The sequence below is a fragment of the Balearica regulorum genome, chromosome Z (genome assembly GCF_011004875.1).
Source record: "Balearica regulorum gibbericeps isolate bBalReg1 chromosome Z, bBalReg1.pri, whole genome shotgun sequence".
Taxonomy (NCBI): Eukaryota; Metazoa; Chordata; class Aves; order Gruiformes; family Gruidae; genus Balearica; species Balearica regulorum.
In genome coordinates this window covers 84,968,441-84,981,244 of record NC_046220.1, presented here as the reverse complement: position 1 = coordinate 84,981,244, position 12,804 = coordinate 84,968,441, and the positions used below count along the sequence as shown (strand labels likewise).

General features: G+C 40.0%; 1 protein-coding gene across 4 annotated transcripts in view; it reads right to left on the bottom strand.

The window, feature by feature from the left end:
* ME2 (malic enzyme 2) overlaps nt 1–12,804 on the bottom strand; it is a 35,793-nt gene that overhangs the window by 10,099 nt on the left and 12,890 nt on the right. For all 4 annotated transcript variants that reach the window (XM_075739596.1, XM_075739593.1, XM_075739594.1 and 1 more), the window contains 9 exons: nt 7,266–7,399; nt 5,738–5,887; nt 3,643–3,718; nt 2,780–2,941; nt 2,163–2,266; nt 1,728–1,837; nt 1,503–1,600; nt 375–488; nt 168–282 (listed from right to left, as the gene is read on the bottom strand). In XM_075739596.1, coding sequence (XP_075595711.1) covers nt 168–282; nt 375–488; nt 1,503–1,600; nt 1,728–1,837; nt 2,163–2,266; nt 2,780–2,941; nt 3,643–3,718; nt 5,738–5,887; nt 7,266–7,399 — 1,063 coding nt within the window. The remainder of the gene's footprint in view (nt 1–167; nt 283–374; nt 489–1,502; nt 1,601–1,727; nt 1,838–2,162; nt 2,267–2,779; nt 2,942–3,642; nt 3,719–5,737; nt 5,888–7,265; nt 7,400–12,804) is intronic.

The window sequence follows — 12,804 nt, the reverse complement described above, 5'->3', positions numbered from 1 at the left end:
TTCAAGCAGCAAATGGACCTCACATTTTCATCTCATTTACACTAGCAGAAATGCAGATCACTGTCACCAACCTCCTTGGAGCCACGTTAGCAAATTACGTGCAGCAAATTAAATGCAGCAAATAACCAAATGATGGAAACACAGAAACAAAAATAAATCTCACTTACCAATGATAGCCGAAGGCCGAAGTACATTCACTGCCTCTACAAATGTCTTTGGTATCTGCTCTGGAGCCTGATGTGTAAATGGTTCTTGATTGGAATCTACCTTTTGTTCTCGGCCCTGTAGATAAAAAGTTGATTCTTTTTGTGAGAAGGACACAGAAAGCACTGGCCACCTGCATTGTGGTGTTTCAAGTCATGGTGCACCCCTACCTGAACCAGTAAACCGTATTTGTCAAACATCCATATTCTCCTGTAGGCTTCCTCAGCAGAAATGCCGCTTTCCATCATAGCCATAACAATGAGGTTTGCAATTCCCAGGGCAGCCTTGTGGATAAAAGGACTTTAATTTTTAACAAGTCACAAAAGGGATCTGTCATCACCACCATCACTCTGTTCAAGATCCCCACAAAACCCATTTAGTAAGTCAGCTCTGAAACACAAGCAATGTTTGCCTAGATGAGGACAGACTCCTGGGATCAACAGTGTCATGTCTTCAAGAAAAAGAGAGAGGCAGCTTTTCTGGGTGCTGTGGCTCCATCAGTTCAGCAGCCACAATAAAGCAGCCCAACTAGAAAGTAAGAACAAGTCAGCGCTGCAGCCCTCCTATCAAGAAACCATGGCCTAGTGTTTTGTGCCCAACTGCTTTCTGAACCTCTCTCTGCTCCCACTGCCTGTGAGGGCAGAAAGAAGATGCTGGCAGTGCCTCCCTCCACATCCCTTCTCTTGGCTCGCTGCACACGCTGCCAAGTCTGGCAGGAGAAATAAGGTGGAGGGAAGCGCAGTGCTCAGGCAACAACAGAATTTCAGACAATTACTGCGATCAGGACCTTCCCCAGCTGGAGAAATTTTCAGCTAATTAAATTATTTTGTCAGCACCACAGAAGCAATTTTGCTGACATACCAAGAAGCACGGTACTGGTCCTGACATTGCGGCCCCAGTAACTAACTAGTGTTTGCTGCAAACAGCCACTGATTTAACTCACTAAGAAAACCACTGTGTACTTCTCTGCAATGCTACAAAAATTAACAGATGTTCTTCATCCCCCTTTCTTACTAAATCATAACTTTACAGTAAATTCCCCTTCAACTACACACAAGTCCCTGATGCTTTAAGTCCATGTAAGAAAGTGAAAAAACTTGAGTCCTTGCAAATGTTAAACACCTTTCAAATAATTGTCTTTAAGCAGGTAGCTCCTTCTGTTAATTTATTTCAGCTGGCTTTTTTATATAAAGAGTTCTGCAATGGAATTCAGAGAATGTGAATCTCCACAAGTCCTACAGAACCAAAAAATACACAGTTAAATCTCTTGTTGCTCTAGGGCCCTTAAGAGAACTCACCTCTCCTGCTCCAAGGAACAGCACTTTCTGCTCTGCAAGTGGTTTACCAGTGGCTTTCTGTGCTGCCAGCAGTCCTGCCAAGGCCACTGAAGCTGTCCCTGTAAAAGCAGTACAAATCCAAGAAGAGTTGAACAGATCTACAGGGCAGATCGTGGGGTTTTTTTAGGCAAGTTTTTGGAGGGTTTTTTTTGCATATACATTAAGGAACATAAACAAAGGATATACCTTGAATATCGTCATTGAAGGTACAATATTTCTCTCTGTATTTTCTTAAAAAGCGAAAAGCATTGTGGTTTCCAAAGTCTTCAAATTGGATAAGTGTGTTCTGGCCATACCTACAGAACATGGCAAATATTTCTATCACTAGACACAATCCTTTTAAAACAAATCCTGCATGTAATCTATTATCTTTGGAAAGAGGATGCCCTCAGGCCTTTCACTGCTTAAAACAATTCCATCTCCGTTCTGTGCAGATAACTACAAGCAGCAAGTTCCAGGTCACAAAGAAAATCACTCCAGAGCATGAAATACAGTCACATCTCTTGACTTCTAGTCCTATCCTTATTCCTTAAAATAACAGTTTCAAGGACAGTGTGTTATGGGGGTTTTTTTTGCCAGCAGTTTTGGCCATACTTCCGTGCAGAATATTCAGTGTCCTACCTGTCTGTAATGGCTTCCATAAATTCATCAATTAGGTCATCGTAGACCTGTGAGCGATCCCTTTTTTGGTACAGGCCCATATAAAATGGATCTTTTAAGAGTGTCTGAAAAAGAATAAATCAAAAACAGCAGCAGGATGAATCACTTCCTCAATATGCACTTCCCAGAGTTCACAGTAACACATTTCACACTGAAGATACTGCATTTATACAGCCACTGTAACTGCTTCCAGTCTATATCAATGTTCAGTAATTTCAGCTGGCACTTGAGGTTGGTGATGGCTGCTTTTAAAATGGAACAAATCAATACTGTGAACAATAAACTGCTTTAATAGATCTGATTCACATTTCCAGCTTTTTGAAGTCAGGTCAACCTGACTGCCTGTTTTACAGTGTTCCAAGTTCCAAATGCAGCATTTCACTGACATTAACTGGTGTTTTTCAATCACTGATATGTAAGTGTATAGTGAATTCCAAGTCATTTACCCTTACATAAAATACTTGGGTTTATCTTAAATACAAGTGATTAAAAAAATCTTCTCTTATAGTACTCAATACTCTTAAATAGCTATGTTTCATAGGAATAACTTATGGCAGGCAAAGTTCAGTCAAACTTACTGCATTATCAGTTCCAACGTCGATGCACACAGGCAAGCATTTATCTGGATGTATTCCTGCACAGGCTGTATACAAACACAGTTTTCCTACTGGAATTCCCATCCCATACACACCTAGATCTCCAAGACCCAATATTCTTTCTCCATCAGTGACAACAACAGCCTGAAAACAAAAGCAAGTGAAGTGATATACAATCACCAAAATTTATATAGTGTAGAGTGATACCAACTGTGATTTTTCCAGGCAAAAATTCAAACAAAAAATAGATTATGGGGAATATTTTACTTGAAGCAACAATGCTTAATGTTAGAATCTGCTATGCTCCTTTTTCTTTGCTGAAATCCACTGCTCAAATCCTTGAAAGCTAAGTGGGAAGGATTCAAGCTGCCATGTGGAACAGCAGCTTGTAACTTGGGTTTGTGATTTCCACTTGTAAATCCAGACAAAAAGTTCAGCTAAGTACATTCACCTCATCTCGTGGTTCTCGACCCAACCGCATCGTACAGGTTTCAATGGCAAAATTTGAGCCTCCCAATTACCACTTCTGCCTCCTAATCTGAGGATGAGATCACCTCTCCTACTGCTATGTAACACAATAAGACCCAGAGGTGTTTCCCCCAACACCTCCCCAAAAGGTGGAACAATGAAGTCAAAAAGTTTGGCAAGTCTAGTTCTCATCATCAAACCATAAACCTTATATTTAGGATAAAACATTGTTCTTCAAGGTACGCATTATCTGCATTAGCTGTATTTTGCCATCATCGTCCAACAGCCAAAGATGCATTATTTAGTATTTACATTTCCATCAAATACTAACAAATCTTAAGATAACAACTTGAAAAAAAATTAAACAGTGGTAGTACCTTAACATCATTCTCGGGCCAGTTGTTCACAATTGACCTTATATGGCCTCTGTCTGAGATAGAAATAAATAATCCTCTGAAAGAAAAAAAACAAAGCAGAAATATTTTTATAGGTGACAATTAGAAATTTCACCTTGCTTTGTAAAACTAAATGTCAAACAGTAACATTTTCTTAAAATTGAAAGCGTTGCAGTCACTGACATAAATCACTTGAAGGACAATTTGTAACACACAAGTCCATTCAGCTACTTTTGACACTCTAAAATAAGAACACAGAGAAAATACCTGTTGATGCTACCTCAAATTTACACTACTACAGATATTCACCTTTAATACTCCTCTAGGGCAAAACACCTCAGAGGATCTAGGCTCCCCTGTAAGGATATGAGAAGGGAACATGATCCTAAACCTGGCTTTACTATAGTGAATCTCCATTCACAATATTACACAAGGCGAGGGGAGGGAAAAGAAAGGGAAAGAGGGAAAGAGAAAGACAGTGACTGACCACAAGACCACGAGAACAACAGTGCTTCCCACTGCTGAGTGCTGGGATGGGAGGCAAAGGAGCAGAAGTGAAGTGCCTGTGTTTCTTCTGCTTGAGCAAGCCCGCTGTGGTTAGGAGGAAAGGGGGCACAAAAGGCTCGGCAGAGGTGGTAACGTAAGTTGCCGACACATGGAAAGTGTTGGTTCTTGGCAAGAAAGGGGCACACATCCTGAGTTCCGATCCATTTGCTGCTTCTTGTACAGACAACTTCTAGAGGGGGAAAGTTTTCAAACTGGTCTATAATACATACAGAGATGTGGCAGAGGGAAGGAAGGATGTGAGAACTAAGAGTACCTCTTTCACATCCCCTGCCCCAGATTGGGAGCAAACCCATGAGTTTCCTAACTCTCTTTATCACAGCAGCCACACCACACAGCTGAGTCCTCACGGCAGCGAATGATTAGCCCTTCCTCCACACACCACTAAAGCCCTCAAGAAATACTTTGAATTGCAGTGAGAGTATAATGGAAATGACCCTTTGCCACCGGCAGCAACGTGTTGGTCGCAGGTTCGATTCTGCCCAGACCACCATTAGCCTGAGCCTCCTCCAGCAAATCTGCTGTAGGGGTGTGTGTGCCCTTGTGTTCCTGCCTCTCTGCACAGGCTGTGTGCAGGGGTGATTTAATACCCCAAGCACAGGGGTAACTTCATTCCCTTGAATTGGTACAACTCTTGTATAGCTGAATCCAAATGAAACAGAAATAAAACATGTTTTGGGTTTGCGTGGTAAGGTTTTGGTAGCGAGAGGTGGGGTGGGAGGGCGGGCTACAGGGGTGGCTTCCGTGAGAAGCTGCTAGAAGCTTCCCCCATGTCCAACAGAGCCAATGCCAGCCAGCTCCAAGACGGACCCGCCGCTGGCCAAGGCCGAGCCCATCAGCAATGGTGGTAGTGCCTCTGGGATGACAGAGTGAAGAAGGGGAAAAAAAAAAAAAGGAGTGGCAGCTTTTGCAGCCAGAGAGAGGAGTGAGAAGATGTGAGAGGAACAACTCTGCAGACACCCAGGTCAGTGCAGAAGGAGGGGGAAGAGGTGCTCCAGGCACTGGAGAAGTTCATGGAGGACTGTCTCCCATGAGAGGGATCCCAGGATAGAGCAGGGGCAGAGTGTGAGGAGTCCTCCCCCTGAGGAGGAAGGAGCAGCAGAGACACCGTGTGATGAACTGACCACAATCCCCATTCCCCGTCCCCCCGTGCTGCTGGGAGGGAGGAGGGAGAGAAATGGGGAATGAAGTTGGGCCTGGGAAAAAGGAAGGGGTGGGGGGAGGTGTTTTAAGATTTTTATTTCCCATTACTTGACTTTTATTTGATTGGTAATACATTAAACTAATTTTCCCAAGTCTGTTTTGCTCATGTCAGTAATTAGTGAACGATCTCTCCCTGTCCTTATCTCGACCCACGAGCCTCTCATTATATTTTCTCTCCCCTGCCCAGCTGAGAAGGGGAGTGACAGAGCAGCTTTGGGGGTACCTGGCCTCCAGCCTGGGTCAAGCCACCACAAAACCTCAGGCAAGTATACAGAGAAAATTATAATACAAGTAGCAGCAATATTCTTACTTTGGTCTCCTGAAGATGTGTCCATACTGTGAGCAGGCAAGGCCTACTGTTGGTGTGTATACAATTGGCATTAACCGCTCGATATCATCTTGCAATACTCTATAGAATAATTTTTCATTTCTCTCTTGGATTCCCATTATGTAGATATACCTGAAATCAAGCAAAAGAAAAAAACCAAACACCACTTCTTGTTTCACATTTATGCTTATTTAAAACAACATGAAAAATGTCAAAGCAAAACCCAAACTTGCTTCAAATTATTTCTTCATGAAATTCCTGCTTCATCTCAAACTGGGCTTTGAGCCCTAACCAAAAGTTGGAAAAGAGAGAGTAGCAGTACTAAAAAGCTGAAATAAAAAACCTGGATATGACACACCATGCATGCTAACAAGGCACAAACATGCACTGTGATAAAAGATAACCCATGGATTTATTACAGGATGTAGCTGGGAGTCTCACTACTGTTTAAAAAATTATCAGCGAAAGAATTTTTCATCCAAAAAAAAAGTAAGGTCCTGACAATAAGGTCTTGTTAATCCTAATATTAGCACAAACTAACTCCTAACTAAAAGTTCATTTTGAAGGTCTTACCTAGCTGTATAAATCAAACCCGCATTTTTACAAATTCACCTACCAATCTACCGCGTATCAATTCATATTCAGTCTTGTTGACCCAAAACCATAAGGTTAATGAATTAATGATTCATCTTAGGCTACAGCAACCAGGCACTTTGCCAATACAGATGACCTGACTCTTTCAGATCAGCAAGTGACATGCTGTGGATTTAAATGCCATCTTTCGGTTTTCATAGGAACAAAAGAGTTTTGATGTGGTCCAGTAAGCCTCAAACCATTCCAGTGCTCCTCTCGCCTTTAGGAGACTGCGTATTTTTACATGCAGATATACACAGGCTTGTATGAAAACAGTAACAGGATGCTAAAAACATGCCATTCTAACAAATCATCGAATCAAAATCCTTCACATTTTTTTCACTAAACCACTGGGTTAAACAGAAAAAAAGATACTAAAAAATTACACATTATGAGACTCAAAATTCTAACCCTGTAATTCCTTTCTGCTGTATATGATAAACACTGTTTTTCAGACCTAATTATCAAACCCTCAGTTTACCTTCATTCTCACATGTTTTTCTAGCATGTGCTAGCTGCCTCCTTCTCCCCCGCAATAGTTCTGTGCTCTAACAACCTGCCACCCAAATCTTACATATTACAGAAATACCTATTACATATTACAGCAAGGTTTGAAGCTTTGTTACTGGCTAATTCGTGCACATTCTTTTTCGCTACCTTATGACTATGTAATATAAGAAAAAAGCTTCCCTATCTCATTTAGCCACGTGATGAATGCGTGACTGATGAAAGCAGTTTTCTGTGCAGACGTGAAAATAACCTCCAACGACTGAAAAACCCAGTGGGGGCATAGAAACCTTGTTTGGTTATCCCCATGCAATATTTTACAGCAATTTCCATTTATTTGCATGACAAAACAAGGGCAGAGGAGACTTACTTTTCCAAGGGGTCAGTCATTTTTGCCAAATTCTTATGGAAGCGTAAGGCTTGAATGTCTTGTGTTTCTATTTTAGGAGGCAGAAGTCCTTGCAACCCAAGCATCTGTCGTTCATGTAATGTAAAGGCCATACCCTGAAAAAAAGAGAGGTGAGAAATAATTAGCAGTTCTTCCTCTAACATTTCTATTTATAATGTCATTCTATTTGCCGTTTCAGACTATCCGCTGCATCCTTTTCTCACGGCAGGTGCCAGAGCAGACAGGGTTTGGATGTATTTGTCTCTGGTGGGGTTCTCCTCATCCTTTGGGGGTATCCTTTTTGACCACAGCTTTTCCGCATCTCTTGAGTCCTCATGCCCTTTGCCAGATTTCGTTTTCCTCTGTGAAACTGGAGAACAACTAAGAGATCCCACTGCAGGCAGGCTAAGGTTTAAAAGTAAAGTAACGGATGCTTCTTGAGTGGTTTCACAGGAACATATAGGGTTGACCAGGAACATGTTAGTCACTCAGTCTGGTCTCTACAATCACACACAGTAACATTTAGTACACAGAGGTTTATCTGAATTGCTCAGTTTGCTGCTTTTTTCCTACACACTTCCAGTAATCCAGCCAGATCCCAAAGTTACTGAATTGCCCCGATACGTCTACTGAGATCACAATTCAACCTAAACCCATGATTTTTACTTAGGGCTAGAACTAATCTACTTGTCTTGAACTGTAGTCGTCTACTACCAAAAAGCCTCACTTGTAACGAATTAAGTTTCAGGAGAGTTAAACCACAAAAATATCCCACAATTTCCATTCTTCTTTGTTTCAAGGTGGATGAAGTGTTTAATTTATAGTTATTTAAATACTAATTTGAATTATTTAACAATAACATTCAATAAAAGTGGTTTTTCACTTAGTACACATAACTGCCTGCTCAGAGCTACCTGTTAGTGAAGACCTCTTCACAGGCAGTTAACTCCGAGGCGTAACTTGGCAAGATGTTAACTGATCCAAGTCTGGATTCACAGCCAACCTGGCTCAAAGCGCTGACCCCATTTCCGACAACAACTGACCCCACTTTAAGTTTGCCACTTCCAAAAGAGCAATGAGAAACTTTCCTTATTTCAGTTTATCCACTGGGTCAGTTCAGGGAATGATTAAATTGATATGTGCAAACACTGGAGGTGAAAATCCAGGAAAGCCTTTGCTATGCTAAGGCTGTGCATCAATCTGTGAGCAAAAGCAGAATGGAAAGGGAAAGGTCTGCTACTTGTAATGTTTTGAAAGAGATGGAAACAAGAAACATCAGTTCTACTCACAAACAACACTTCCTTTGTTTACTAAAGCAGCTAGATTAAAAAACAAGAGCACATTTTCTCAAACTCTGTCCCCTGCAGCTGGAAGCAGCTTCTTACTGCCAAGTTTTTTGGTTTTTGTTTTTGGTTTTTTTTTTAAAAAAAAGGTTTATAAAAAGCTTTCTAAAGTTTGTTTTATGCCTTGTAATTACATTCCAAATTCCTTCCGCAATCAGAAAAATCACAAGAAAATAAATTAATCTTTTCCCACTTTAGAATAAAAAAAACCCCATAAATGAAGATTATATATTTTCACCTCTGCTTATGTTTGAATAGGTTTTCACAGGTAGTTATAGAAAACATGCCATTAACAAAAAAACCTCTGCTTTAGAGGCTATACTTAGTGTAATTCAGCATACTTGACTGGTTTAAAACCAATATGGCAACTCCTTAGGGAAAAACATAATTAAAATTATTAATAATTTTTATATAATTTTTCTCTTTGCTTATTTAAATCACATTTAATATCAGTCCTTTTGACTACATTGATTTAAGCAGTCCACTTGCTTTTCTGTACAAATTCTATCCTATGTTCTAAAGTAATAAAATATTTGAGGAGGTAAAAAGCAAGCTACTCCTAGGAAAAAAAAAAAAGAACACAAACTTCAGAATTTTGTAAAAAACACTTGAAAATACCTTTTAGCAAAAAACTCTGAGTATTTAGCCCTAAGAGAGATCAATGCTTCATATTTCTGACAACCTTCCATGTAGTAGATTTGACAATAAATACTGAATTCAATTTACATCCTGCTTCTGCTATCCACGAGTCATTCGCAAATCTTTTTTTTTTTTTTTTCTTTCCTAATGTAATTGTTATTCTCAAGTATTCTTCCAATATTGTGTGTAACTAAATTTCAGAGATGATGGCTTATTCCGGAACTTTTTACCCTTCCTGCTGGGTCTTTTGCTGGGTGTAACAGTCACTTTACCTGCGTGATAATTTTGTCTGAAAAACAACTGGAATAATCCAAAATTTCCACTGAGAACACAACCAGTAAAAGCAGCACCGGCATGAGAAAAAAAACCATGAGGAACACACACTGAATGCTTTTTTTTTTTTTCTCTTTATATTGCAAAGAATCTACTTTAGTTTCACTTCTACGTACTTCACAAGAAATACTGAAAGATTCTCTGGGAATGTAAATGCATCTTCCAAAGTTGCATGGAAGCGCACCATGCGAAAAAACACATCTCAGCTATCTTCCTCTTTTCCTTAACTACCTCCTAAATTTGTAACCATCAGCAGTTTATGCCTTTTGTGAAACAACCGTTCCTCAACACAAACTGTACTTGCAGCGCAAGTGATTTAGGATACAAAGCCAAGTACAGCTGGTAAACTTCTGTAATATTTTGATTGTTACTTTAGGCACTACAAAAACAAAAATGATGCCAAAAGATTTATGATACTAAGAAAGAAACAAAGCTTACTGTCTTTTCAGGAGATATATAAACATGGGTCAGTAAAGCCACTAATGTCACCAGTTTAAGGCACATCAAAGGCCAGAATCCATCAGTGGTACCATACTGGCCGTACTGACATTTTACTCTAAACTACCTGAATATCTCACTAGCAAAACTTACATCCTCCCCATCAGAAACTCGCAAGTCCCTGAAAAATAAATTCTATCTAATTTCCACTATTACCATGACACTGGGACATGGTTTTTCCTTAATTTCCCTGTATGTTGAAGTCAGTGACCTTAAACTACCTGGGTTCTTAATAATAATCAAATGAGCCCTGAGGATAGCACTAAGCAGAACAACCACCCATCTTTATTCAGTTTATTCACATTTTTCCCAGTCTATAGGCAACTTGGTTTTTCAGTGTTTCTGGAGCTACAGTAAAATTAAACACAGTGAATTTTTAAGTGGTACTAAGTACTTCCAGCTGTTTATTTGCATGACAATTAGATCTTACCACATTAAAAGACATTTCCATTTCTGCCCAGGCCTAACTCAGGAATCTGAATGCCATCAGTCTCCACACAGAAATTCAATCCTTGTTGCAAGTAGAAGAGAACAAGTTTAGTTCAAAGCAGCACTATAAAAACCTCAGAGCCCTTCCAACACTTGCTGTATTCCCATTCATTATCTTTGGCCGTGACCATCAGCTGCCTCTTGCTTTGGATTTGGGATTGTGGCTTGATCCCCACACAGCACCTCACAGGATGGAGATTTTCCTTCAACTAGCTCAAGAAGAGCTGCAGTATTTTTTTTTTTCTTCCTAGCCTTTTCCCTCATTTTATAAACCCTGTTTGACAGAACCAGCAATCAGCTCCCAGTGAATCAGGAATAACTCAGCAATTTGCAGCACTGGGACTGATGTTCTCAAAGGCACTTTAGATTCCAGCACCTACATAAAGGCCAAATTCCCCCTGGTTTCCACTGGGATCAAATGCCTAATTACTGTCATGATTTGGATTTAAATCAGAGAGATCAAATTTTGGTTTCCTTTGACCCACAGTGCTAGGTGTCCTTTCTCTGAGTGTTCTGCACTGACTTTCACTTAGATTAGTTTCCTTAATCCTCTTTACAGCTCAGAAAAAAACAGGTGTCCTTTCTACGATAGTACAGACAAAGCAGGGAGTGACTCTAGGAGAAAACCCAGCACACTTCAAAGGCCACAAATGAATTAATTAATACGCATGGACAAATTTATTGTAACAAAACCAACGTACTGCCGTGGGGGAAAAAAAAAAAAGCAAGTAAAGTGAAGTGTTGACAGTTTTTTAGTTAAGACAAGCTCACATTGAATCACCATGTACTGTGCCTTTAATCCATGAAGTATCTGGCACTGGGACCTCACTTTAGCACTAACAACTGCACTCTACTACACAAAGCGAGCAGTGCTATAAATACCAGCATATAGAAATTCTAGTTGCCCGCTTTGCATCAAGGTGAACAGGAGACCTGAATCCTGCAAGTGTGATTTTTATAACACCATTGAGTAAGTAACACAGAGAGGTTTCTAAGCAGAGAAGTACTAGTGGTGATTATTTTTTCCCCTACCTGCAAAGTCTTGCAGGCATATATATACATGTAGGAGGGGATACTTTTACCTGATACCATAAATACTCTCAAACATTCTGAAAACCTGCACAGTTTATAACAAATAACCCATTCAAAGCCCCTGATAAAGATGTAGATGCACAATATATCCAAGCATGCCACTGTTTGGAAAATGAGTTAGCCTACTTTACAGGAAAGATTTAATCAAATGGTTTTCATCTAACTTCTAATCATTATTGTAACATATTCAGCAGTATACTGTAGGCTTTGAAGTAGCATCATAAAGACTTTTAAAATAAAGTGGATTTCACATTGGATTGTGGGCTGCTGCTTCTCTTAACTCTGCTGCCTTTTGCTAAATCACAAAGTTCACTATTGCGCAATGTCTCCATTGCAAATTAATAAAGTTCACTCATATGAATCAAAGGTGCATTTGCTATCTCAACCATAGATTCAAAGTTTCTCTGTGTTCATGAGAATAGCGTAGAATATGGAAATCTCCTTTGATTTCTTTCCTCCTTCATTTTTTAAACTCAATTTCATATCTTTATTCTTCCAGAAACAGCATAGTATATATACTGGAGGGTATGGCTGATACAGCACAGCAATCTACTCCCTGCTGAACTGTGAAATGACCCAGACCTTCTCCAGGTTATTAAATCTTCAAAGACCTCAGTCTCTCTGCAAGCAAAGATGCCATCAGTTCTTGCACCACCTCGGTATGTGTGGAACCAGATGTAAATCACTTTGGCTGCTGAACCAGACTTAGCTAACCCACAGTAGCTCTCATTTACTATTAATGTGGCTTCAACTAAAAGCATTCCCCTGCAGAAAATGGGAAAAAGTTAGAAACAGAAAGCCTTTACACACCAGCAAGAAGGCCATCCAGCCTCTCTAGGGTTTTCTTCCAAACGCCAACGCTTATGGTAAAGCTGTTCATTGCAAATCACGAGCATGACTGAAATTGTTCATCTACACCGTACAGCATCACCGAACACCTCAGAAACATTTCATTAAACTGCTGTTTTTCTAACTGAGAAGATACCAATGCTTTTATTCTCCTTTAATGACATTAATCCTACCATAAAAAAAAAAAAAAGAAACCGAAAATATTAAAAACCAGGACAGGTTCCTTCCTTCCTCCACCCACCTTCCATGCAGCTCACGAGTCCTGAGCAGAATAGCTG